At 41.4% G+C, this 23,178-nt stretch overlaps 2 protein-coding genes across 4 annotated transcripts in view; both read right to left on the bottom strand.

Moving 5' to 3' along the window:
* The window catches only part of LOC132378978 (glutamine--fructose-6-phosphate aminotransferase [isomerizing] 1-like), a 110,791-nt gene extending 102,230 nt beyond the window's left edge, over positions 1–8,561 (bottom strand). For both annotated transcript variants that reach the window (XM_059946385.1, XM_059946386.1), the window contains exon 1: positions 8,447–8,561. In XM_059946385.1, coding sequence (XP_059802368.1) covers positions 8,447–8,453 — 7 coding nt within the window. In that variant the 5' untranslated portion in view covers positions 8,454–8,561. The remainder of the gene's footprint in view (positions 1–8,446) is intronic.
* Positions 8,562–17,487: 8,926 nt separating this feature from the next.
* Positions 17,488–23,178, bottom strand: part of LOC132378977 (NFU1 iron-sulfur cluster scaffold homolog, mitochondrial-like) — a 35,511-nt gene continuing 29,820 nt past the window's right edge. Inside the window, exons 6-7 of one of the 2 annotated variants that reach the window (XM_059946383.1) lie at positions 20,004–20,178; positions 17,488–18,747 (exon numbers count right to left, since the gene is read on the bottom strand). In XM_059946383.1, coding sequence (XP_059802366.1) covers positions 18,676–18,747; positions 20,004–20,178 — 247 coding nt within the window. In that variant the 3' untranslated portion in view covers positions 17,488–18,675. The remainder of the gene's footprint in view (positions 18,748–20,003; positions 20,179–23,178) is intronic. The other variant, XM_059946382.1, reaches the window with a different exon arrangement.

Raw genomic sequence — 23,178 nt, 5'->3', positions numbered from 1 at the left:
TGGATTTTTTTTGCATCTGTATTTACTTGGGAGATGGATACAGAGTCTATATAAATGAGGCAAAGCAACAGAGGGGTCATGGATCCCATACTGATTACAGAGGAGGAGGTGTTGGCTGTCTTGAGGCAAATTAGGGTGGATAAATCCCCAGGGCCTAACAAGGTGTTCTCTCAGACCCTGTGGGAGGCAAATGCAGAAACTGCAGGGGCCCTTGCAGAGATATTTAAAACATCCTTAGCAATGGGTGAGGTGACAGAGGATTGGAGAATAGCTAAATGTTGTTCCATTGTTTATGAAAGGCTATGAATAACCTAGAAGTACAGACCAGTGAATCTGACGTCAGTAGTGGGAAACTTACTGCAAAGTATTCTAAGGAACAGGATATAAAGTTATTTGGATAGACAGGGACTGATTAGGGATAGTCAACATGGCTTTGTGCAAGGCAAGGCTTGTCTATTCCATCTTAAGAGAATTTTTCAAGAAAGTTACCAGGAAAGGCAGTATGTCATCCGCATGGATTTTTCCAAGGCCTTTGACAAGGTCCGAAGGTGTAGTCGCTTGGCATTCAAGATGGGGTAGTAAACTGGATTAGATATTGGCTTTGTGGGAGAAGCCAGGTAATTGTTATAGGTGGTTGAGTCTCTGACTGGAGGCCTGTGACTAATGGAGTGCCGCAGGGATCAGTTCTGAGTCCATTGTTGTTTGTCATTATATCAACAATCTGAATAATAACGTAGGGAAACTAGATCAGCAAATTTGCAAATGACACCAGGATTGGGGGTGTGGTGGACAGCAAGGAAGACTATCAAAATTTGTAACAGGATCTGGACCAGCTGGTGAAACAGACTGAAAAACAGCAGGTGGAATTTAATGCAGGCAAGTGTGATCTGCTGCACTTTGGGAGGACCAACCAGAGTATGTCTTACACGGTGAGCGGTAGGGCACTGAGGAGTGTGGTAGAACAGAATGATATGGGAATACAGATGCATAATTCCATTAAAGTGGCCTCACAGGTAAATAGCGTCTTAAAAAATGCTTTTAGCACATTGGCCTTCATATATCATTGTATTAACTACAGGACTTGGGACGTTACTTTGAAATTGTATAAGACATTGATGAGGCCTGATTTGGAGTCAAGTCCAACAAAGAGCTTTTAAGAACCCAGAACCTATATAAAAGAAGAGGTACTGCCCAGCGGAGCGGTCACCGTGGGAGTTGTCACCATCAGAGTAGGAAGGCTTCAGCGAAAACAGGCAGAGTCAAGGTAAGTGGGTAAGTTCGTTCCTTATTTCTCATTTAACTCTAGAGAGAATAGGGGCGAATGCCTACAGAACCAGTGCTCTGCTCTGGGTGTCAGATGTGGGGTTTCCAAGAGACTCCCGGCCTTTCCAATTGCCACATCTGCCCCAGGTGCATCGAGATAGAACTGAGGAACAGTAAGGGCAAAAGGACCCTCATGGGTGTTGTCTACAGGCCACCAAACAGTAGCATGGATATTGGGTGCAAGTTGAATAGGGAGTTAACATTGGCATGTGGCAAAGGTAATGTCGCAGTAGTTATGGGGGATTTCAACATGCAGGTGAACTGGGAGAATCAGGTTGGTGCTGGGCCCCAGGATAGGGAGTTTGTAGAGTGCCTAAGGGATGCATTCCTGGAACAGCTTGTACGAGAGCCGACCAGGGACAAGACTATTCTGGATTTAGTGTTATGTAATGAACAGGATTTGATAAGCAATCTTGCAGTAAAGGAGCCATTAGGAGGTACTGATCATAATATGATAAATTTTTGTCTGCAATTTGAGAAGGATAAGGGCAGCTCGGAGATGTCAGTGTTGCAGTTGAACAGGGGAAACTATGGAGCCATGAGGGAGGAGCTGGCCAAAGTTGACTGGACGGATATCCTAGCAGAAAAGACAGTGTAACAGCAATGGCAGGTATTCTTGGGAATAATGCACAAGGTGCAAAATCAGTTCATCCCCCGGAGAAGGAAGGATTCAATGGGGGGAAAGGGGCCACAGTGGTTGACAAAGGAAGTCAGAGATTGCATAGCATTAAAAAAAAGGAAGTATGACAGAGCTAAGGTGAGTGGGAGGACAGATGATTGGGAAGTTTTTAAGGAACAACAGAACTTAACTAAAAAGGCATTACGGGGAGAAAAAAATGAGGTACGAACGCAAACTAGCCAAGAATATAAAGGAGGATAGCAAAAGCTTTTTTAGGTATGTGAAGAGAAAGAAGATAGTTAAGAACAATGTTGGGCCCTTGAAGAATTAATTGAGTGAAATTGTTATGGGAAACAGAAATGGCAGAAAAATTTAATGAGTACTTTAGATCTGTTTTCTCTAAGGAAGACACAAGCAATCTCCCAGATGTATGGATGGGCCAAGGACATAGGGTAACAGAGGAAATGAAACAGATTGACATTGGGAAGGAAACGGTGATGAGTAGACTGATGGGACTGAAGGCTAACAAATCCCCAGGTCCAGATGGTCTGCATCCTAGGGTACTAAAGGAAGTGGCCCTGGAAATTTTGGATGCATTGGTAATCATTTTCCAATGTTCCTTAGATTCAGGATCAGTTCCTGAGGATTGGAGAATGGCTAATGTTATCCCACTTTTTAAGAAAGGAGGGAGGGAGAAAACAGAGAACTATCGACCTATCAGCCTGACATCGGTGGTGGGGAAGATGCTAGAGTCCATTATTAAGGATGAGATAGTGGCATATCTAGATAGCAGTGATAGGATTGGGCCGAGCCAGCATGGATTTACCAAGGGTAAATCATGCTTGACTAATCTGTTGGAGTTTTTCGAGGATGTAACCAGGAAGTTAGATGGGGGAGATCCAGTGGATGTAGTGTACCTCGATTTTCAGAAGGCATTTGATAAGGTCCCACATAGGAGATTGGTGGGTAAAATCAAAGCTCATGGCATCGGGGGGAAGACATGGATAGAAAACTGGTTGGCAGATAGAAAGCAAAGGGTAGCGGTGAATGGGTGTTTCTCGGAATGGCAGGTGGTGACTAGTGGGGTGCCACAGGGCTCGGTATTGGGACCACAACTGTTTACAATTTACGTCAACGATTTAGATGAAGGCATTGAGAATAACATCAGCAAATTTGCTGATGATACTAAGCTGGGTGGCAGTGTGACATGTGATGAGGATGTTAGGAGAATTCAGGGTGACTTGAATAGGCTGGGTGAGTGGGCAGATACTTGGCAGATGACATTTAATGTGAATAAGTGTGAGGTTATCCACTTTGGGAGTAAGAACGGGAAGGCAGATCATTATCTGAACGGTGTAAAATTAGATAAGGGAGAAATACAAAGAGATCTAGGAGTACTTGTTCATCAGTCACTAAAGGTGAATGAGCAAGTGCAGCAGGCAGTGAAGAAGGCTAATGGAATGTTGGCCTTTATTACAAAGGGAATTGAGTACAAGAGCAAGGAAATCCTCTTGCATTTGTACAGAGCCCTGGTGAGACCACATCTGGAGTATTGTGTACAGTTTTGGTCTCCAGGGTTAAGGAAGGACATCCTGGTTGTAGAGGAAGTGCAGCATAGATTCACAAAGTTAATTCCTGAGATGTCTGGACTGTTTTACGTAGAGAGGTTAGAGAGACTGGGCTTGTACACGCTGGAATTAAGGAGATTGAGAGGGGATCTGATTGAAACATATAAGATTATTAAGGGATTGGACAAGATAGAGGCAGGAAATATGTTCCAGATGCTGGGAAAGTCCAGTACAAAAGGGCATGGTTTGAGAATAAGGGGTAGGTCATTTAGGACAGAGTTAAGGAAAAACTTCTTCTCCCAGAGAGTTGTGGGGGTCTGGAATGCACTGCCTTGGAAGGTAGTGGAGGCCAATTCTCTGGATGCTTTCAAGAAGGAGATAGATAGGTATCTTATGGATAGGGGAATCAAGGGATATAGGGACAAGGCAGGAACCGGGTATTGATAGTAGATGATCAGCCATGATCTCAAAATGGTGGTGCAGGCTCAAAGGGCCGAATGGTCTACTGCACCTATTGTCTATTGTCTATTGAGATGCAGCTCCTTAGAGACTGTGTTAGGAAACTGGAGCTGCAGCTTGATGACCTTCAGCTTGGGAAAATGAGGCAATTATAGATAGGTGCTACAGGGAGGTAGTCATCCCAAGGCTAGAGCAGACAGATAAACGGGTGACTGTCAGTAGAGGGAAGGAAAAACATTAGATAGTGGAGAGCACCCCTATGGGGCCATCCACTTTAACAATAAGTAGTCCATTTTGAGTAGTGCTGGCGGGCGGGGGGGGGGGGGGGGGGGGGGTGGGAGGGGGTGTGACTTATCCTGGCAAAGCAACAGTGGCTATGCTTCTTACATTGAGTCTAGCCCTGTAGCTTAAGAGGATGGCAACAGTAAAGGGGGACTCTATAGTCAGGCGGACATTCTGGCGATCCTGTGGATGTGAAAAGGACACATGGATGGTGGTTTGCATCCTAGGTGCCAGAGTCCAGTATGTTTCTGGACAAATCCACAATATCCTGAAAAGGGAGGGTGAGCCACCAGAAGTCATGGTACATGTCGGTACCAACAACATGGGAAGAAAAAGTGAGAAGGTCCTGAAGAGAGAACACAGAGAGTTAGAAAGGAAGCTGAGAAGCTGGACCACAAGGTCAGTAATTTCGGGATTGCTGCCAGTGCCACATGACAGTGAAGATAGGGATAAAATGAGGTGGCTGATCAATACATGGCTGAAGAATTGGAGCAGGGATCAGGGATTTAGATTTCTGGATAACTTGGACCTCCTCTGGTGCAGGTGTGACCTGTACAGAAAGGATGGGTTATACTTGAATCCGAGGGAGACCAATATTCTTGCGGGCAGGTTAACTAGAGCTGTTAGGAGTGGTTTAATCTAATACGGCAGAGGTATGGGAACCAGTATAATAAAGCTGAGGATGATCCAGCAGGGTTACAAGTCGATGATGCATGTAACATGAATGTAAGGAAGGACAAGCCAATGCCTGGATACAAATGCAGACAAAGCAGAGTTAAATTTTACCACAGAGGCAAAATTCAAAAGGGTAAAGAATGCAAGACTGAAGATGCTGTATTTAAATGTGTGTTTTATTCGGAAACTCATGGTGCAATTAGAGATTGGTCAGTATGACATCATGGACATCACTGAGTCATGGCTGAAAGAAGGCCATAGTTGGGATATCAAAGGATATACTTCGTATTGAAAGGACAAGCAGGAAGGTATAGGCAGTGGTATGGCTTTTTTGGTAAGAGATGGAATTCCATCTTTAGAAAGAGATGACATAGGGTCAGAGAATGCTGAATCTTTGTGGGTGGAGTTACAAAACTGCAACAGTAAAAAAAAACATTATGGAAAACATATATGGGGCTCCAGTTAGAAGCCAAGATGTGGGGTTGAGATTGCAAAGGGAGCAGGAAAAGGCATGTAATAAGGGTAATGACACAATTGTAATAAGGGACTTCAATATGTAAGGGAGTTGGGGAAATCAAGTTGATGTTGGATCGCAAGAGAGGGAATTTGTTGAATGTCTATGAGATGGTTTTTTTTAGAGCAGCTTGTGCTTGAACCTACTCAGGGAAAGGCTATCTTAGATTGGGTGTTGTGTAATAACCCAGATCTTATTAGGAAGCTTAATGGAAGGGAACCCTGCAGTGATCATAATATGATTGAATTCCTACTGCAATTTGAAAGGGAGAAGAATAACTCATATGTATCAGTATCACAATGGAATAAAGGGAGTTACAGAGACATGAAAGAGGACCTTGCTCAGGTGGATTGGAGGAGGATACTGGTGGGGATGACAGCAGAGCAGAGGTGGCTGTAGTTCTAAGAATAGTTCACAAGGTGCAGGACAGATATGTTCCACAGAGGAGGAAGTTCTCAAATGGCAGGGGTAGACAACTGTGGCTGACAAAGGAAGTTAAGGACTGCACAAAAGCCAAGGAAAGGACATGTAAGGTAGTAAAAGTGAGTGGGAAGCTTTTAAAATCCAACAAAAGGCAACTAAAAAAAAAGCTGTAAGAACAGAAAAGATGACATTTGAGCGCAGACTAGCCAATAATATAAAGCAGGATATCAAAAATGTTTTCAGTTATATGAAGAACAAAAGGGGAGGTGAGAGTTGATATTGGACCACAGTAAAATTATACTGGTGAGATAGTACTGGGGGACAAAGAAATGGCAGATGAACTTAATGGGTACCTTGCATCGGTGTTCACAGTGGAAGACAATAGCAGTGTGCCCGAGATCCGTGAGTGTCAGGGAGCAGGAGTGAGTGCCATTACTATTACAAAGTGTTAGGCAAACTCAAAAGTCTTATGGTGGATAAGTCACTGGGACTAGATGGACTACATCCCAGAGTCCTGAGAGAGTTTGCTGAAGAGATAACAGATGCATTGGTTATGATCTTTCAAGAATCACTTGATTCTGGCATGGTCCCGGAGGAAGGCAAAAGAAAGGAAATTGTAGGCCAGTTAGCCTAACCTCAGTGGTTGGGAAAGTGTTGGATCTATTACTAAGGAAAAGGTTTCCAGGTATCTTGAGACTAATGATAAGTCAAAGTCAGCATGGTTTCTGTAAAGGGAAATCTTACCTGACAAATCTGTTTAGAATTACAAGCAGGGTGGATTTTAAACTTCGTAGAAGTTACAAGCAGGGTGGACAAAGGAGAAGTAGTGGATGTCATTTACTTGGGTTTTCAGAAGGCGTTTGATAAGGTGCCACATATGAGGCTGCTTAACAAGATAAAATCCTATGGCATTACAGGAAAAATACTGGCATAGATAGCGGAACGGCTGACAGGCAGGAACCAGCAAGTGGAAATAGTTGGCTGCCAGTGACTAGTGGTGTTCCTCAGGGGTCAGTATTGGAACCGCTACTTTTCACATTGTTTGTCAGTGATTTAGATAATGGAATTGATGGCTTTGTGGCAAAGTTGTGCAGATGATATGAAGATAAGTGGAGGGATAGGTCGCGCTGAGGAAGCAATGAGTTTGCAGCAGGACTTAGACAAGTTGGAAGAATGGGCAAAAAAGTGGCAGATGGAATACAGTGTTGGGAAATGTATGACAATGCATTTTGGTAAAAGGTATAATAGCGTGGACTATTATCTAAATGGGGAGAAGGTTCAACCATCAGAGGCGCTCCTGTGTCTTATGGAGTATCATGTACAGTTTTAGTCTTCTACCTACAGAAGAGATATAAATAAGATTAAAAGAGTGCAGAGAAAATTTACGAGGATGTTACTAGGACTTGAGGATCTAAGTTATAGGGAAAGGTTGACTAGGTTAGGACTTTTTTCCCGAGAACATAGAAAATTGAGGGGAGATTTGATAAAGGTATACAAAATTATGAGGAGTATAGATAGGGCAAATGCCAGCAGGCTTTTTCCACTGAGGTTGGATGAGACTAGAACAAGAGGCCATCCATGGGTTAAGGGTGAAAGGTGAAATGTTGAGGGAGAACTTCTCCACTCAGAGGACAGGTGAGCGTACGGAATGAGATGCCAGCATAAGTGGTGGCTGTGGGTTCAATTATAACATTTAAGAGAAATTTGGATAAGTTCACGGATGGGAGAGGTATGGAGGTCTATGGTCTGTGGTGTAGATCGATGGGACTATGCAAATTAATGTTTCAGCACAGACTCGACGGGCCGAAGGTTCTGTTTCTGTGCTGTAGTGTTCTAGAACGCAATAACCACTAATTAAAGCTTCTTTCAGTTGCAGAATTTGAAACGAACTTCTTAAAAAATATTGATTGCAGGAAAATTGTAAAAAAAATATATATATACACATACACACACACATACATACACTGTATATGGAAGAGTCTGTTCCATGAGTGATTTTGTGATCGGGTATAGAGACCTTAAGTGATCGTTAAAAAAAAGCACTAGAATACATCAATTACACCCAAAATTTTGCGGCATATAGTCACTCGAAATACGTGCCTTTCTGAGCGTCTGCTCAAAAATCTGAACCGTTTAAACCCTTTAAATCTGAACCCCTGATGACCTCAATCCAACTCTGTCATCACCGAAAATCAGTCACTTCTCTCCCCATCCACGTTGTCAAACGAGTGGAAAGGCAGGATACGCCAGGATACTTGCTCCAAAACGTATTCTGATACATCGCTCATGTTACCATCGACCCTCCGCCCCAACCCCCACAGCTACACACGCAATAAAAAATATCCAGTACTATGGAAGGAAATCAAAACGGACCCGGAACTATCAGGTTTTAATTAAAAATACAATCTCACCATAATCCCAACACAAGCAGTAATCTTCTGATACTCTAAGAAGCCACAAGCTGTTTTATTAAAGCACATGCAAGAAAAAAAAGCCATGCGTCGTCCCCGCTTCTCAGGCAGCTTGTATTAACAGAGAAGCCACATACAGGGAGCTCGGGAATCGCCCCCAGCTGACACTCACCGCACATTCTCTTTGCGAACGCTGACTCCTTTGTGTGACCACTGTTACTACCACCAACCGACCTGCTAACTTTCTGTCACAACATTCTACGGCACGTCACAGCGGCCGCACCGCCTCCTCGGACACGTCTGCGGCGGCGTGGCCAATCGCCGTGAAGCGTGCTCTGATCAGCTCGCCGTGCGTCATAGCCTTCGTCCCATCAGTTTGCGAGCGCTCGTTGGTCGTGGGATGAAGTTGCGAGCCCCCTTCCGTCTGTCTCATTGTCGATCTACGTCTCCTTGCTGCGACACCGCCGGTTTAATTACGAATATCAGAAATAAAATGCAGGTGCCGGAAAACAAATAAAAACAGGAAGTGTTGTTTTAAAACTTGCAAAACGAGCAGAGAAAGAGTACACGTTTCGGGTCAGCCTCCTTCATAAAGACTGAGATATTTGGCATGAAAACTAACCTCAAGCATTGCTTATTCGGATTTCCAAAGATGTTGTCTTACATGGGCTTTTGTCAGCATTTTATGTTTATTAGTACATATTACTGGCCTAATAATAGCAACATTTTAAAGTACTGTATATAAAAAATGAATGCTAGTAAATACTGCCCTTGAGATGGCTTCAGTACTGTTGCAATAGTATTGCATCTTCTTGTGTACATTTGCCAAGAAATATATAATCTCAGCAGAAATCTTGAACATTTCAGAGACAGTGACCACAACTCCTGACCTTTACCATAGCCTTGGACAAGAATAGGAGTGGACGGTATGGGAAAGTAATTGGGGGAGGGGATATTATGATGCTCTTAGGCAAGAATTTGAATGCATACATTGGGAACAGAAGAATCTGGGGAAATGTGCAGTGGAAATGTGGAGGTTGTTTAGGGAACACTAGCCTGGTGTTCTGGATGGGTTTGTCCCTTTGAGATGGAAGAAGTGAAGGAACTCCTTGAGGAAGAAAGAAGCTTACTTAAGTTTGATAAACCAATGGTCAGACAGGGCTACAGAGTTCCAAGGTAGCCGCGAAGGAACTTAAAAATGGATTTACGAGATTAGAAGCGGGCATGAGAAGGCCTCAGCAAATAGGATTAAGGAAAACCCTAAAGCATTCTATACCTAAGTGAAGAGCAGGAGGATGACTAGAATGAGGGTAGGACTGATCAGGGATAGAAGAGAAAACAGGTGCCTGGAGTTGGAGGAAGTATGGGATGTTAATCATGAATACTTTGCTTCAGTACTCACCAGCGGGAGGGGCTTGACATTTGTGAGGACAGTGTAAGGCTGTGCTAGGACATGTTAGATCATGTTGGTAGAAAGAGGATGAGCTGGAACTTCTGAAAGATATCAGGATTTATAAGTCCCCAGGGCCAGACAGAATATATCTTAGGTGACTACATGAAATGCCTTTGATGATGATCTTTGCATCATCACTGGCCACAGTATTAGTACCAGATGATTGCAGGATGGCAAATGGGAGTAGGGAGAAAATGTTGGGAATTATATATCAATGTCTTACTTCAATTATATTTTTAGAGACAGGATTTATGAGCATATTTTGCAACATCTGATTAGGGATAGATATTGTGGTTTTGTGAAGGGTATGTAATGCTTCATGAGCCTAATTGAATTTTTTGAGGATGTAACAAAGCATACTGATGAATATAGAACAGTGGATGTGGTTTTTATGAATTTTATTAAGGTATTTGATAAGCTTCCTCATGTTAAATTCATTCAGAAAGTCAGGAGGAATGGGGACCAGGGAAATGTGGCTGTGTGGATTCAGAATTGGATAGCCCTTAGAAGCTAGATGGTGTTTGTAAATGGAGTGTCTTCTGCTTGGAGATCGGTAACTAGTGGTATTCTGCAGTGATATGTTCTGGGACCCCTGTGCTTTGAGATTTTTATAAATTACTTGGAAGAGGAAGTGGAAGGTGGGTTAGTAAGTTTGCAGATGACATGAAGGTTGGTGGAATTGTGGATAATGTAGGTTGCCTTAGGGTTACAACAGCATATTGTCAAGAGGCAGAGCTGGGCTGAGAAGTGGCAGATTGGGTTCAACCCAGAAAAGTGTGAAGTGATTCACTTTGGAAGATCATATTTGAAGGCAGAATACAGGATCCTCTACAGTAGTGTAGAGGATCATAGGGATTTTGGGGTCCATGTCTATAAATTCTTCAAAGTTGCCACACAAGTTCATACAGTTGTTAAGAAGGCATACTTTGTGTTGCCCTTTGTTAGTCAGGGGATTGAGTTCAAGAGCCAGGAGTGAGGTAATATTGCACCTGTATAGAATCCTGGTTAGACCACACTTAGAATATTGTGTTCTATTCTAGACAATTCATTAAAGGAAGTGGAAACTTTAGAGCGAATGCAAAGATTTACTAGGATACTGCCTGGGTTAGAGAGTGTGCCTTATAAGGATAGGTTGATCAAACTCGACCTTTTCCCTTTGGAGCAGAAGATGATGAGAGGTGACTTGATAGAGGTGTACAAGATGAAAAGCGGATGGCCAGACTTTTTTCCCAGGGCAGAAATGGCTAACATGAAGGTGATTGGTGGAAAGTATAGGGAGGATGTCAGAGTTAAGTATTTCTGCACAGAGAGTGGTGGATGCATGGAACACCCTGCCAGGGACAATGGTAGAGACAGATATATTAAGGATATTTAAGAAATTCTTAGGTAGGCACATAAATGATATTAAAATGGAGGGCTATGTAGGTTAGATTGACTAGTATAGCAATATTGTTAGCCAAAGGGCCTATACTAAGTTGTGGTGTTTTATGTTCTAAAAACAACCACCACAGTTCTGATAAAGGTCACTGATCAAGTCAAAATGCTAGCTGATGATGCCTGGACTCTGTGTGCATTGTTCAACATCTTGTGTATTTTCATGTTATGTGGGATTACTTTTATCTTAAGACATAGGTCCACACATGTGACTATTGTAATACCCTTCTCCTGTTTTGTATGGCTGTATAGCAAGGCAGTTGAGCTCACTTGACTCTTGGTTGTAAGGGCCTTCTGTCATATCCTTTGTGTGCAGTTGATGTCTCAGTCCCACTGCATGCTGCCCTCCAGGTGAAGAGACAATCATCCATCTATTTTTTTGTGGTCTATGTTTCTGCCAAGATCTGGAAAGGGATATCATGGCCGAGCGACTGCGTAACATGGAATTCTGTGCTCTGTGGTCTGTTTTTAGGGACAATGACTGAGTCATTGTCTCCAAGTGAGGTAAGGCCGGGTAAGTTCCTTTCAAAGGAGGAAGTTTCAAAAGTTGAGGCAAGTATTGGGTAGGTCATGGCAGCTGAGATTGGCCCCGTCGTTTGTTCATCCTGCAGCATGTGGGAAATCAGGGATACTTCCAGTGTACCTGACGACTTTGTGTGCAGGAAGTGTGTCCAACTGCAGCTTCTGGCAGACCGCATTGAGCGTCTGGAGCTGCAATTGGATTCAGACTGGAGCATCCGCAATGCTGAGAAAGTCGTGAATAGCACGTTCAGTGAGTTGGCCACACCACAGGTAAAGGCTACAAAGGCAGAAAGGGAAGGGGTGGCCACTAGACAGCGTAGCAGTAGGCAGGTAGTGCACGAGTCCCCTGGGGTCATCTCCCTCCTAAACAGATATACTGTTTTGGATACTGTTGGGGGAGATGTCTCATCAGGGGAAGGCAGCAGCAGCCGAGCTCATTGCACCATGGGTGGCTCTGTGGCACAGGAGGGAAGGAAAAGGAGTGGGAGAGCTACAGTGATAGGGGATTCGATTGTAAGGGGAATAAATAGGTGTTTCGGCTGCAAACGAGACTCCAGGATGGTATGTTGCCTCCCTGGTGCAAGGCTCAAGGATGTCTCTGAGTGGCTGCAGGACATTCTGGAATGGGAAGGTGAACAGTCAGTGGTCATGATGCACATAGGTACCAACGATATAAGTAAAAAACTGGATGAGGTCCTACAAGATGAATTTAGGGAGTTAGGAGATAAACTAAAAAGTAGGACCACTAAGGTAATAATCTCTGGATTACTACCAGAGTAGTCAGAGTAGAAATAGGAGGATATTTCAGATGTATACGTGGCTTGAAAAACGGTGCAAGGGGGAGGGATTCAAATTTCTGGGGCATTGGAACCAGTTCTGGGGGAGGTGGGACCGGTATAAACAGGACGGTTTGCACCTGGGCTGGACTGGAACCAATGTCCTAAGGGGAGCGTTTGCTACTGCTGCTCAGGAGGCTTTAAACTAATGTTGCAGGGGGATGGGAACAAGTGCAGGGAGACAGAGGGGTGTAAAATGAGGGTAGAAGCAAAAAGTAGTAAGGTGAAAAGTAAAAGTGGCAGGCAGGCAAATCCAGGGCAAAACGCAAAAAGGGCCACTTTTCAACATAAGTGTACAAGGGCTAAGAGTGTTGTAAAAACAAGCCTGAAGGCTTTGTGTGTCAATGCAAGGAGCATTCGTAATAAAGTGGATGAATTGAATGTGCAAATAGTCATTAATGAATATGATATAGTTGGGATCACAAAGACATGGCTCCAGGGTGACCAAGGATGGGAGCTCAACATCCAGGGATATTCAATATTCAGGAGGGATAGACAGGAAAGAAAAGGAGGTGGGGTAGCATTGCTGGTTAGAGAGGAGATTAACGCAATAGAAAGGAAGGACGTTAGCCTGGAGGATGTGGAATCGATATGGGTAGAGCTGCATAACACTAAGGGGCAGAAAATGCTGGTGGGAGTTGTGTACAGGCCACCTAACAGTAGTAGTGAGGTTGGGGATGGCATTAAACAGGAAATTAGAAATGCGTGCAATAAAGGAACAGTAGTTATAATGGGTGACTTCAATCTACATATAGATTGGCTGAAGCAAATTGGTAAGGGTGCTGAGGAAGAGAATTTCTTGGAATGTATGCAGGATGGTTTTCTGAACCAACATGTCGAGGAACCAACTAGAGAGCAGGCCATTCTAGATTGGGTATTGAGCAATGAGGAAGGGTTAGTTAGCAATCTTGTCGTGCGAGGCCCCTTGGGTAAGAGTGACCATAATATGGTGGAATTCTTCATTAAGATGGAGAGTGACATAGTTAATTCAGAAACAAAGGTTCTGAACTTAAAGAAGGGTAACTCTGAAGGTATTAGACGTGAATTCGCTAAGATATTCTGGCAAATGATACCTAAAGGGTTGACGGTGGATATGCAATGGGAAGCACTTAAAGATCGCATGGATGAACTACAACAATTGTTCATCCCAGTTTGGCAAAAGAATAAACAAGGGAAGGTAGTGCACCCGTGGTTGACAAGGGGAATTAGGGATAGTATCAAGTCCAAAGAAGAAACATATAAATTAGCAAAAAAAAAAGCGGCACACCTGAGAACTGGGAGAGGAGGACTTAATTAGGAAAGGGAAATAAGATTATGAGAGAAAGCTGGCAAGGAACATAAAAACTGACTGTAAAAGCTTTTATAGATATGTGAAAAGAAAAAGATTGGTCAAGACAAATGTAGGTCCTTTACAGTCAGAAACAGGTGAATTGATCATACAGACCAATTGAATAACTACTTTGGTTCTGTCTTCACTAAGGAACACATAAGTAATCTTCTGGAAATAGTAATTGGCCGATGGTCTAGTGAGATGGAGGAACTGAGGGAAATACATGTTAGAAGGGAAGTGGTGTTAGGTAAATTGAAGGGATTAAAGGCAGATAAATCCCCAGGGCCAGATGGTCTGCATCCCAGAGTGCTTAAAGAAATAGCCCAAGAAATAGTGGATACATTAGTGATAATTTTTCAAAACTCTACTTAGATTCTGGATTAGTTCCTGAGGATTGGAGGGTGGCTAATGTAACCCCACTTTTATAAAAAGGAGGGAGAGAGAAACTGGGGAATTATAGACCAGTTAGTCTGACATTGGTGGTGGGGAAAATGCTAGAGTTGTTTATCAAAGATGTGATAACAGCACATTTGGAAAGAGGTGAAATCATCGGACAAAGTCAGCATGGATTTGTGGAAGGAAAATCGTGTCTGATGAATCTAATAGAATTTTTTGAAGATGTAACTAGTAGAGTGGATAGGGGAGAGCCAGTGGATGTGGTATATTTAGATTTTCAAAAGGCTTTTGACAAGGTCCCACACAGGAGATTAGTGTGCAAACTTAAAGCACACAGTATTGGGGGTTTAGTATTGATGTGGATAGAGAACTGGTTGGCAGACAGGAAGCAAAGAGTGGGAGTAAACGGGACCTTTTCAGAATGGCAGGCAGTGACTAGTGGGGTACCACAAGGATCAGTGCTGGGACCCCAGTTGTTTACAATATATATTAATGATTTAGACGAGGGAATTAAATGCAGCATCTCCAAGTTTGCGGGTGACATGAAGCTGGGCGGTGGTGTTAGCTGTGAGGAGGATGCTAAGAGGATGCAGGGTGACTTGGATAGGTTAGGTGAGTGGGCAAATTCATGGTAGATGCAATTTAATGTGGATAAATGTGAGGTTATCCACTTTGGTTGCAAGAACAGGAAAACAGATTATTATCTGAACAGTGGCCGATTAGGAAAAGGGGAGATGCAACGAGACCTGGATGTCATTGTACACCAGTCATTGAAGGTGGGCATGCAGGTACAGCAGGTGGTGAAAAAGGCAAATGGTATGTTGGCATTCATAGCAAAAGGATTTGAGTACAGGAGCAGGGAGGTTCTACTGCAGTTGTACAAGGCCTTGGTGAGATCGCACCTGGAATATTGTGTGCAGTTTTGGTCCCCTAATCTGAGGAAAGACATTCTTGCCATAGAGGGAGTACAAAGAAGGTTCACCAGATTGATTCCTGGGAAGGCAGGACTTTCATATGAAGAAAGACTGGATCGACTAGGCTTATACTCACTGGAATTTAGAAGATTGAGGTGGGATCTTATTGAAACGTATAAATTTCTAAAGGGATTGGACAGGCTAGATGCAGGAAGATTGTTTCCGATGTTGGGGAAGTCCAGAACGAGGGGTCACAGTTTAAGGATAAAGGGGAAGCCTTTTAGGACCGAGATGAGGAAAAACTTCTTCACACAGACAGTGGTGAATCTGTGGAATTCTCTGCCACAGGAAACAGTTGAGGCCGGTTCATTGGCTATATTTAAGAAGAAGTTAGATATGGCCCTTGTGGCTAAAGGGATCAGGGGGTATGGAGAGAAAGCAGGTGCAGGGTTCTGAGTTGTATGATCAGCCATGATCATACTGAATGGCAGTGCAGGCTCGAAGGGCCAAATGGCCTACTCCTGCACCTGTTTTCTCTGTTTCAAATATCACCTGTTGCTGGAAGATCAATTCAGTGAAAACACAGTTATGTCTGTTGGAAATTTGCTACCTTCCAGTGAAAGGAGATATTCACAACTGAATTCTGCCAGCTGGTACATTACAGGGTGCAGGAGTACATACAAAGGATGTACTGAACCTCAGTGCAGCTATTGCAAGAGCTCTGTGTGAACAGACCAGAGTCTAGCATCCTTCCAGCACTGGCCACTGACCGACTAGGTTCTTTCACTGCTTGAAGATTCTAAATGAAACGCAAGTGGCATGTTAAATTTTGTAAATAAATGCAGATAATGCCATGTTCTTATCATATTACAATATTTTGGAGGGAAAAACAAAGAAGGAAGAAAATGTTATCTTCAGAACGTTTGCCTTTACGCTCTACAGGTGCTATGGTGATACTTAATAATCAATTGTTTAAGATAAGTGCTAAACATTTTGTCATATTCATTAATTTTCCTGATGTACCTAGTCTCTGGCTTCAGTCCCCTTTTGACATGGATTAAAGAGTTTACTCTTCTGTTTACCTATGCATTTTCACCAGTTTCTCGCAATACAAACTCTCACAAAGGTTGCCAGTGCAGTCATATAGCAAGGAACCAAACCCTCAATCATCTAATCATATTCTACTCTCCCCGTATCACCATCAACTTTCCCTACCCAATGATTCTATACTTACCTACATACAAGGGGCAATTTAGCAGCTAATTAAAGTTCTATCCTTGTTACTAAACAGTGATACAAAAGAATAGAAGGACAGTTTAGCCCTCTGAGTAACAGCTATGGAGTTCACTTTGACCAGCAACTATCCCATCAATCTCATATAACCTATTCAGCATTTAAAAAATGGTTTTCCCATCATAGTCATTGCCTTTGATTTAAATGGTTAAACCACAGCAGATTACTGCTGACAGAGTGTAATCAAGCTGCTGCCTCACAGCGCCAGATACCTGGGTTCAATTCCAACAACAGGTTCGGTCTGTATGGAGTTTGCATGTTCTCCTGTGGCTGCATGGGTTTCCTCTAGGTGCGTTGGTTTCTTTCCACATCCCAAAGGTGCACTGATTGGTAAGTTAGCTGGCTGCTGTAAATATCTAGTGTAAAGGCTAATGATAAAACCTAGGGGGAACTGATGAGAATAAAAAATGAGATCAATTGAGACACATCAGTTTGGATGCAGGTTTCAACCTGAAACATCAGTGGTTTCTTCCGCACCTCCCCCCGCCCGCAGATGCTACTCAACCCAAAGATCTTCCTACAGATTGTTGAATCTGATGGTGTAAATTTAGTGTAAATGGGTGGTTAAAGGTCAGCATGGACTTGCTGGGCTGAAGGGCCTGATTCTGTACTCTATTACACTATAATTGATAGCTTGCCATAGCACATTCTTCTGAGGTCAGCGAATGTATCTTTCAGCTCAACACCTTCCCAATGGTCAAATTACTTTCCAAAGTTTATTGATTAGATGAATAGAAGAGCCCAGATCAGTGTTGAAAATACAACTTCATTAGCTTTCCTGATGTGAAAATATTTTATCTTTCCTTTGTAATGGACAGACATTACCTCCACTCCAAAAAAGTGAGATGCCAAGTTCCATTATGTCTGCATTCCATAACAGATATGGTTCTTCTAAATTGTTTTGCATACAACTGTACTGATGGCTTAATCAAAGAGAAATGTGATGTCAAATCCAGAATTAACAATAAACTATGCTGGGTTTACCAGTTCAGTTCATGAAGTTCCCTCCAATTATTCAGCACAATAAAAATGAAGAATTTCCTTCCAATAAATTGTAGTTGCTTTAATAGCTTTAAGACATCTACTTTCATTGTACAAGCTATTTACAAACTGTCCCATTTATTATATTTGTAAAAGTGATATTATGAATATACACCACGTATACATCATTTGTACACTGTACAATTCAAACCTTCAACAACAATAAAACAATAGGTTTGCTTGAGTTCAACAATCTATATTCAATATGACCAAGTTAAAGCACTGCCATTCAGATGTCAAGCAGATTTAAGTCTTTATACAGACCAAACCATTAAATTCTATACTGAAAAGAATTCACTTAAAAACATACAAACTGGCAAAATAAAGATTGTTGACCAAATTAAAAAAAAAACTCTAGTTTGAATAGGTAACAGCAGCCAGAAACATTGCAGTCGTTTTATTTGACTACAAAGTTCGGAATCACTTTAAAAATAAATAATTAGTGGGAGTATTACAAATATTTTTAATAGTTTTGTGTGTACTTGACAAAGTACATCAGCTAAATATCAATGGATGGGTATCTGGTACCTTCTATTAAACATCACAAATAGTTTTTATTCTTCCAACATTCTTCAAATATTCTCCCCTTTCCCCTTGCAGCTCAAATATGAAAAGTAGACTATCTTATATAAGCTTGGAAAACTGCACTTTAGGAATATCTTGCTTCCATGGCATTTTATATGATGCTCGTTAAAGCCAGTTTTGAATAACCCTGAAATACACGTGGTAGGTGATAGCTGATGAAAATATTTTAAGTTCTTCATCATTTTTTGTTGTGTGCAATTCAGGCTATCTAAGAATCTAGGAAGCATTACTTAGACTGTACAGGCTTCTTACTAAGTTCAAGAGATTATGGGTTGAGATGTCCTACAAATGAAGTCCTAAAAAAGGGAACTATTCTAATGAGAACTGAGTGAAATGCCATTACATTATTCTCTTCGCAATGATCAACATTGACCCAGGTAATAGTATTTATGTTCCAGATTGTTCCCATTCAGATATTTAAAGGAAAATACAGATGATAACGAAAAAGCAACAATTCATAATACAGTTAGCATTTCTAGTAATAAAATTGCACTTAAATAAAGAGACTGGTAATATGGGATCAATTTAACTTTGTTTTACAAGAGAACTATAAGAAAACCAGATCTCAATAAAGTCATAAAACTTCAGTTAAATAATTTATGTATCCTTTAACTTCTTCTCTAGCTCTTCAAAGGCTTTAATGTTTACTTCATCTACTTCATCTTGGACCTGCATTGAAAAACGTAAAATGAAAAGTTTCAAAAGAATCCGTGGATTTCTTAAAACATCCTAGATAAACTCTACTTACTCTAGAAAATATACAATTTTTATAAATGCAAAATGTAATAAAAGATGTTAGATAAGACGTTTATTTAGAGATACAGCATGGTAACAGGCTCTTCCTGCCCAATAAGACCGTGCTGCCAAATTACACCAAGTGACCAATTAACCTAATCCGAAGGTGGGAGGAAAACGGAACATCTGAAGGAAACCCATGCGGTCATGGGGAGAACATATAAGCTCCTCACAGAAATTGGCGGAATTGAACCTAGGTTGCTGGAGCTGTAATAGTGCTATGCTACTATACCATCCTTCTTCTAATTACATTCTATAATTGTATCAAAATTTGAATAAGGTTCACAATTGTCTTCTAAGTAAATAAACCGAGCCTTAAATAGCATCAAGCTCAGAAGATGGGAAAAGAGGACTTGGAATATAGTATACAAGAACAAATGTTAAAGACCTGGCAGTATTACTAAGACTGAAGGATAGAACTGTACCAATAGAAAAACAAGCAAGGTAAGAAATATGGAAGCAACTAAAGATAGTTAACCTATATGAGCAGAGTTTAGTTTTCAGTATTTTCAAAACAACTAGTTTCCCTAAAGCCATTACTTCATTACACAGCTTTCTATAGAATTTACAGAAGACCAAAAAATAACAAGACCATTAATATTGTTCTTAAGAATCAACATTAAAGAAGTGAAGATGCAAAGCTTCTCAGCACACCTGCAAACAATCTAAGAAATAGAAAAGTAAAAAAATTGATGCAGCAGAAAACAAGTTGAAAAGGATCACATCTGGTCCAAGCTAAATTTAAGATTAAACAAAAAACATTAAATAATGCTTAAAATTGGTTGGAATGCACAAGACAGATTCATGCAGAGAATAAGTAATCCAAGATATAAATAGTGAAAGATCAATGTCAATGTAGTGATGAATATCAGAGTAGTAACACAAACTTCTGGAAGACCTCATGTTCACGGAGTGTAGTACGTATAATGATACACACACTGTAGTGTACTGGAATAATTAAGTCCAGATGTAACAAAGACAGGAATGAGAGTTTCAGCTGAGTAGCTATGTTAGACACTGAACCGAATAAATTATTCAACATGTTTGCAGATTTATTTGTGCCATCCTCGCTTTAGACTCTGAGCAACTTATTTCCAACAATTCTCTATTTGTGTTATTTCATACTTTACCTGTACTACCTCATCAACTTCAGGAATGTAAAACTGTAACATATTTTGTATTCCACTTTTTAAAGTAATGACTGAGCTTGGACAGCCAGTGCAGGAGCCCAGTAATTTTAGCTTCACAACACCATTTTCAAAACCTTTAAAAATGACATCTCCTCCATCTTCCTGCACAGTAGGCCTGTAAATATGAAACAAAATATGGCATCTTAATGTTTATGTGATACTACAATTGTTGACTTATTTGAACATTATACAGAATGAAACAAAATCAAAAAGAATTACAACTTGAGGTTCTGCCAGTCAACTATTGAATGTTATTGACAATGCTTTCAAGAAATTAAATTAGACTCAAGTGCAATATAATCTGTCAGTAGTTCTGGTGAATTAAGCAAAAAAATTCAGCACTATGAACATTTTGTATGTTGTAAAATACACATTTCATAAGACATAGGAGCAGAATTTGGCTATTTGGCCCATTGAGGCTGCTCCGCCATTTAATCATGGCTGAACCTTTTCTCCTCCCCAACCTCATTTTTTGGCCTTCTCCCCATAACCTTTGATGCCATGTCCAATCAAGAACCTATCAATCTCTGCCTTAAAAACACCCAGTGGCCTGGCCTCCACAGTTGCATGTGGCAACAAATTCCACAAATGTACCACCCTCTAGCCTAAGAAATTTCTTCGTCTAGTCCTTTCAAAATTCAAAAGGTTTCAATGAGATCCACCCCCCTCCCCAATCCTTCTGAATTCCAGCGAGTACAGCCCCACAGCCATCAAATGTACCTTGTCTAATAACCCTTTCATTCCTGGAATCATCTTTGTGAATCTCCTCTGGACCCTCTCCAATGCCAACCAGCACATCTCTTCTAAGAAGAGGAGCCCAAAACTGTACACAATACTCAAATACTACTACGTCAGACTTTACTTTCTTCCTATCAAATTTCAAGTTGAACTCAATCATATTGTGATCATTGGTTCCTGAGGGTTATTTTATGTTAAGCTCCCTAATTACCTCCGGTTCATTACATAACACCCAATCCTGTATAGCTCATCCTCTAGTAGGCTCAATGATAAAGTGCTTTAAAAAAGCCATCTCTTAGACCATGAGACCATAAGACATAGGAGCAGAAGTAGGCCATTGGGTCCTCTTACATCTTTCTCTGCTTGGCCTTTTACCATTACCCTTTCTTCTCTGATCCACCCAATTCTTCTTAGACACTACTTGTTGGAAACTACTTTTTTAAAATACAGGCAGTCCCCGGGTTACATACGAGTTCCATTCCTGAGTCCATCTTTAAGTCAGATTTGTACGGAAGTTGGAACAAGTACATCTGGTATTATTTAGCGTCAGTTAGTCAAACGTTTGTCTTAGAATATAGTATATATTTTACCTTTCTATGCATATAAAACACTATGTATTCCAATAATTATACCACTGCATTGCTTAGTAATAATTGTAGCTTTCATCAGGGCAGCACCTTTCACATGCTCCAATATTCTCACTTTATCCGTTACCCTTTAAAATTTTTTCCAATCGTCGACCGACTGTAGCCTAACGCTTTTCCAAAGACCGATGGCGTTTCACCTCTTTCCAAACGCTTTATTATTTCCACTTTATTTTCAATTGCAATCGCTTCCCATCAATGGAACAGAAACACTGCTGGCGGTGGGTCCCAAGTTCTGCCAGCTCCCGAGGTCCGCTGGGTCCTAAGGACCACCGCATTGAGACAGGCTAAATGGGACAAGTGACGGTTGTGCTGGGTTTGGGTATTTGATCATCCACAATATTCTGCGTGGGAATTTAAACTGGAGGTGGCAGTGTTTTTATTTTTACGAGCTCAGTATCAACCCAGCACGGATGTACGGGAGTCTCTAGATTGACATCAACCCGGCACGGGAACGGTCTATCACTGGATTGAACTTGGGAAACTCCGTTCTCCAGCCCAGTGCTGATCTCACTGTGCCACCAGCTGACCGGAACGTGGGTGGGGGGGGGGGGGCGGCGGGGTCAGGGTGAATCTTACTAAGAAAAATTTAAGCCAAATACGAAGTCAAATACTCAACACTGTCAATGGCAATGACTTAAAATGGCGGACGGCATTCTCCTTCCTTGGGTCATAAGTACGAGTTGTCCGTAAGTCAGACGTTCGTAACTCGGGGACTACCTGTATTTCAGCTTTGCACAATACTCAAAATAAGCTTCATTTTTTCTAGCACAATACATATAGACATCTGGGTAATGGAAGCAGGTACTCTCACAACATTTAGGCATCTAGACAAACAAATGAATGTTAAGACAAACAAAGGGAATGGACCAAATGCTAGTAAATGGGATTAGAGTAGATGGGTAACTGATGGTTATTACGGTGGATCAAGAGCCTGTTTTTATGCAGTATTACTTTATAACAGCAAATTTTGTGTCTTGAACATATTTTTCTATGCAAAATACCTCCTTTCTACTTCCTAGAGATTTTGAGGCTAAAATGAAAAGCAAGTTAAAAAAAAGTAGTTAATGAGTGACGTAATTCACAGTACATTTGAAAGAACATCTAAAACTGTTTCTCTAAGACCTTAAGAATCAAGTACTGGTGATCTGAGACAGAAGAAACATTCTTCGTGTAAAGTATAATAGGAATGTGAAGTACTCCCAGATAAAGTTGTAGGTTTTAATGAATAATCTTAAATTTTGTTTCAGTTAATCGTTGCCAGGTAGCATCTTCAAGGGCTATGGAGTAGAAAGCTGAGAGAGGATAATAGATCAGCCAAGATCTCATTGAATGGTGATGAAGACTTAAGAGGCTGAATGGTTTATATTCCCACTGAATGACAAATAATCATTAAGGCAACTTTGACAAAATATTCATTGTCAATAAGAAGAGCCATTGCTAATTGTTAATAATACATCAGATCAAATGAGATGCTGACCTGGGTTGAGTAAAAAAAAACTCAAGTGGGAGGTTTCAACGGCTATGGCATTTTGACTTCTAGTGCTGTGGAATCAAATGGACTCTATTGGACAGGTATTGGTCATTGTATTGGACACTGATGGAGGGCCTCTGTCTGATAAGAGTGGAAGAAAGATTCTATGCCTTTGCATCAATACCCAGGATTTCCACAGATGACACAATGTGCACAGTGGGTCAACCACAGCTAGTTAAGCCCTGCTATCATCCTCTCA

Source organism: Hypanus sabinus, chromosome 21 (assembly GCF_030144855.1).
Source record: "Hypanus sabinus isolate sHypSab1 chromosome 21, sHypSab1.hap1, whole genome shotgun sequence".
Lineage (NCBI taxonomy): Eukaryota > Metazoa > Chordata > Chondrichthyes > Myliobatiformes > Dasyatidae > Hypanus > Hypanus sabinus.
This window is presented reverse-complemented; position numbering and strand designations above follow the sequence as displayed.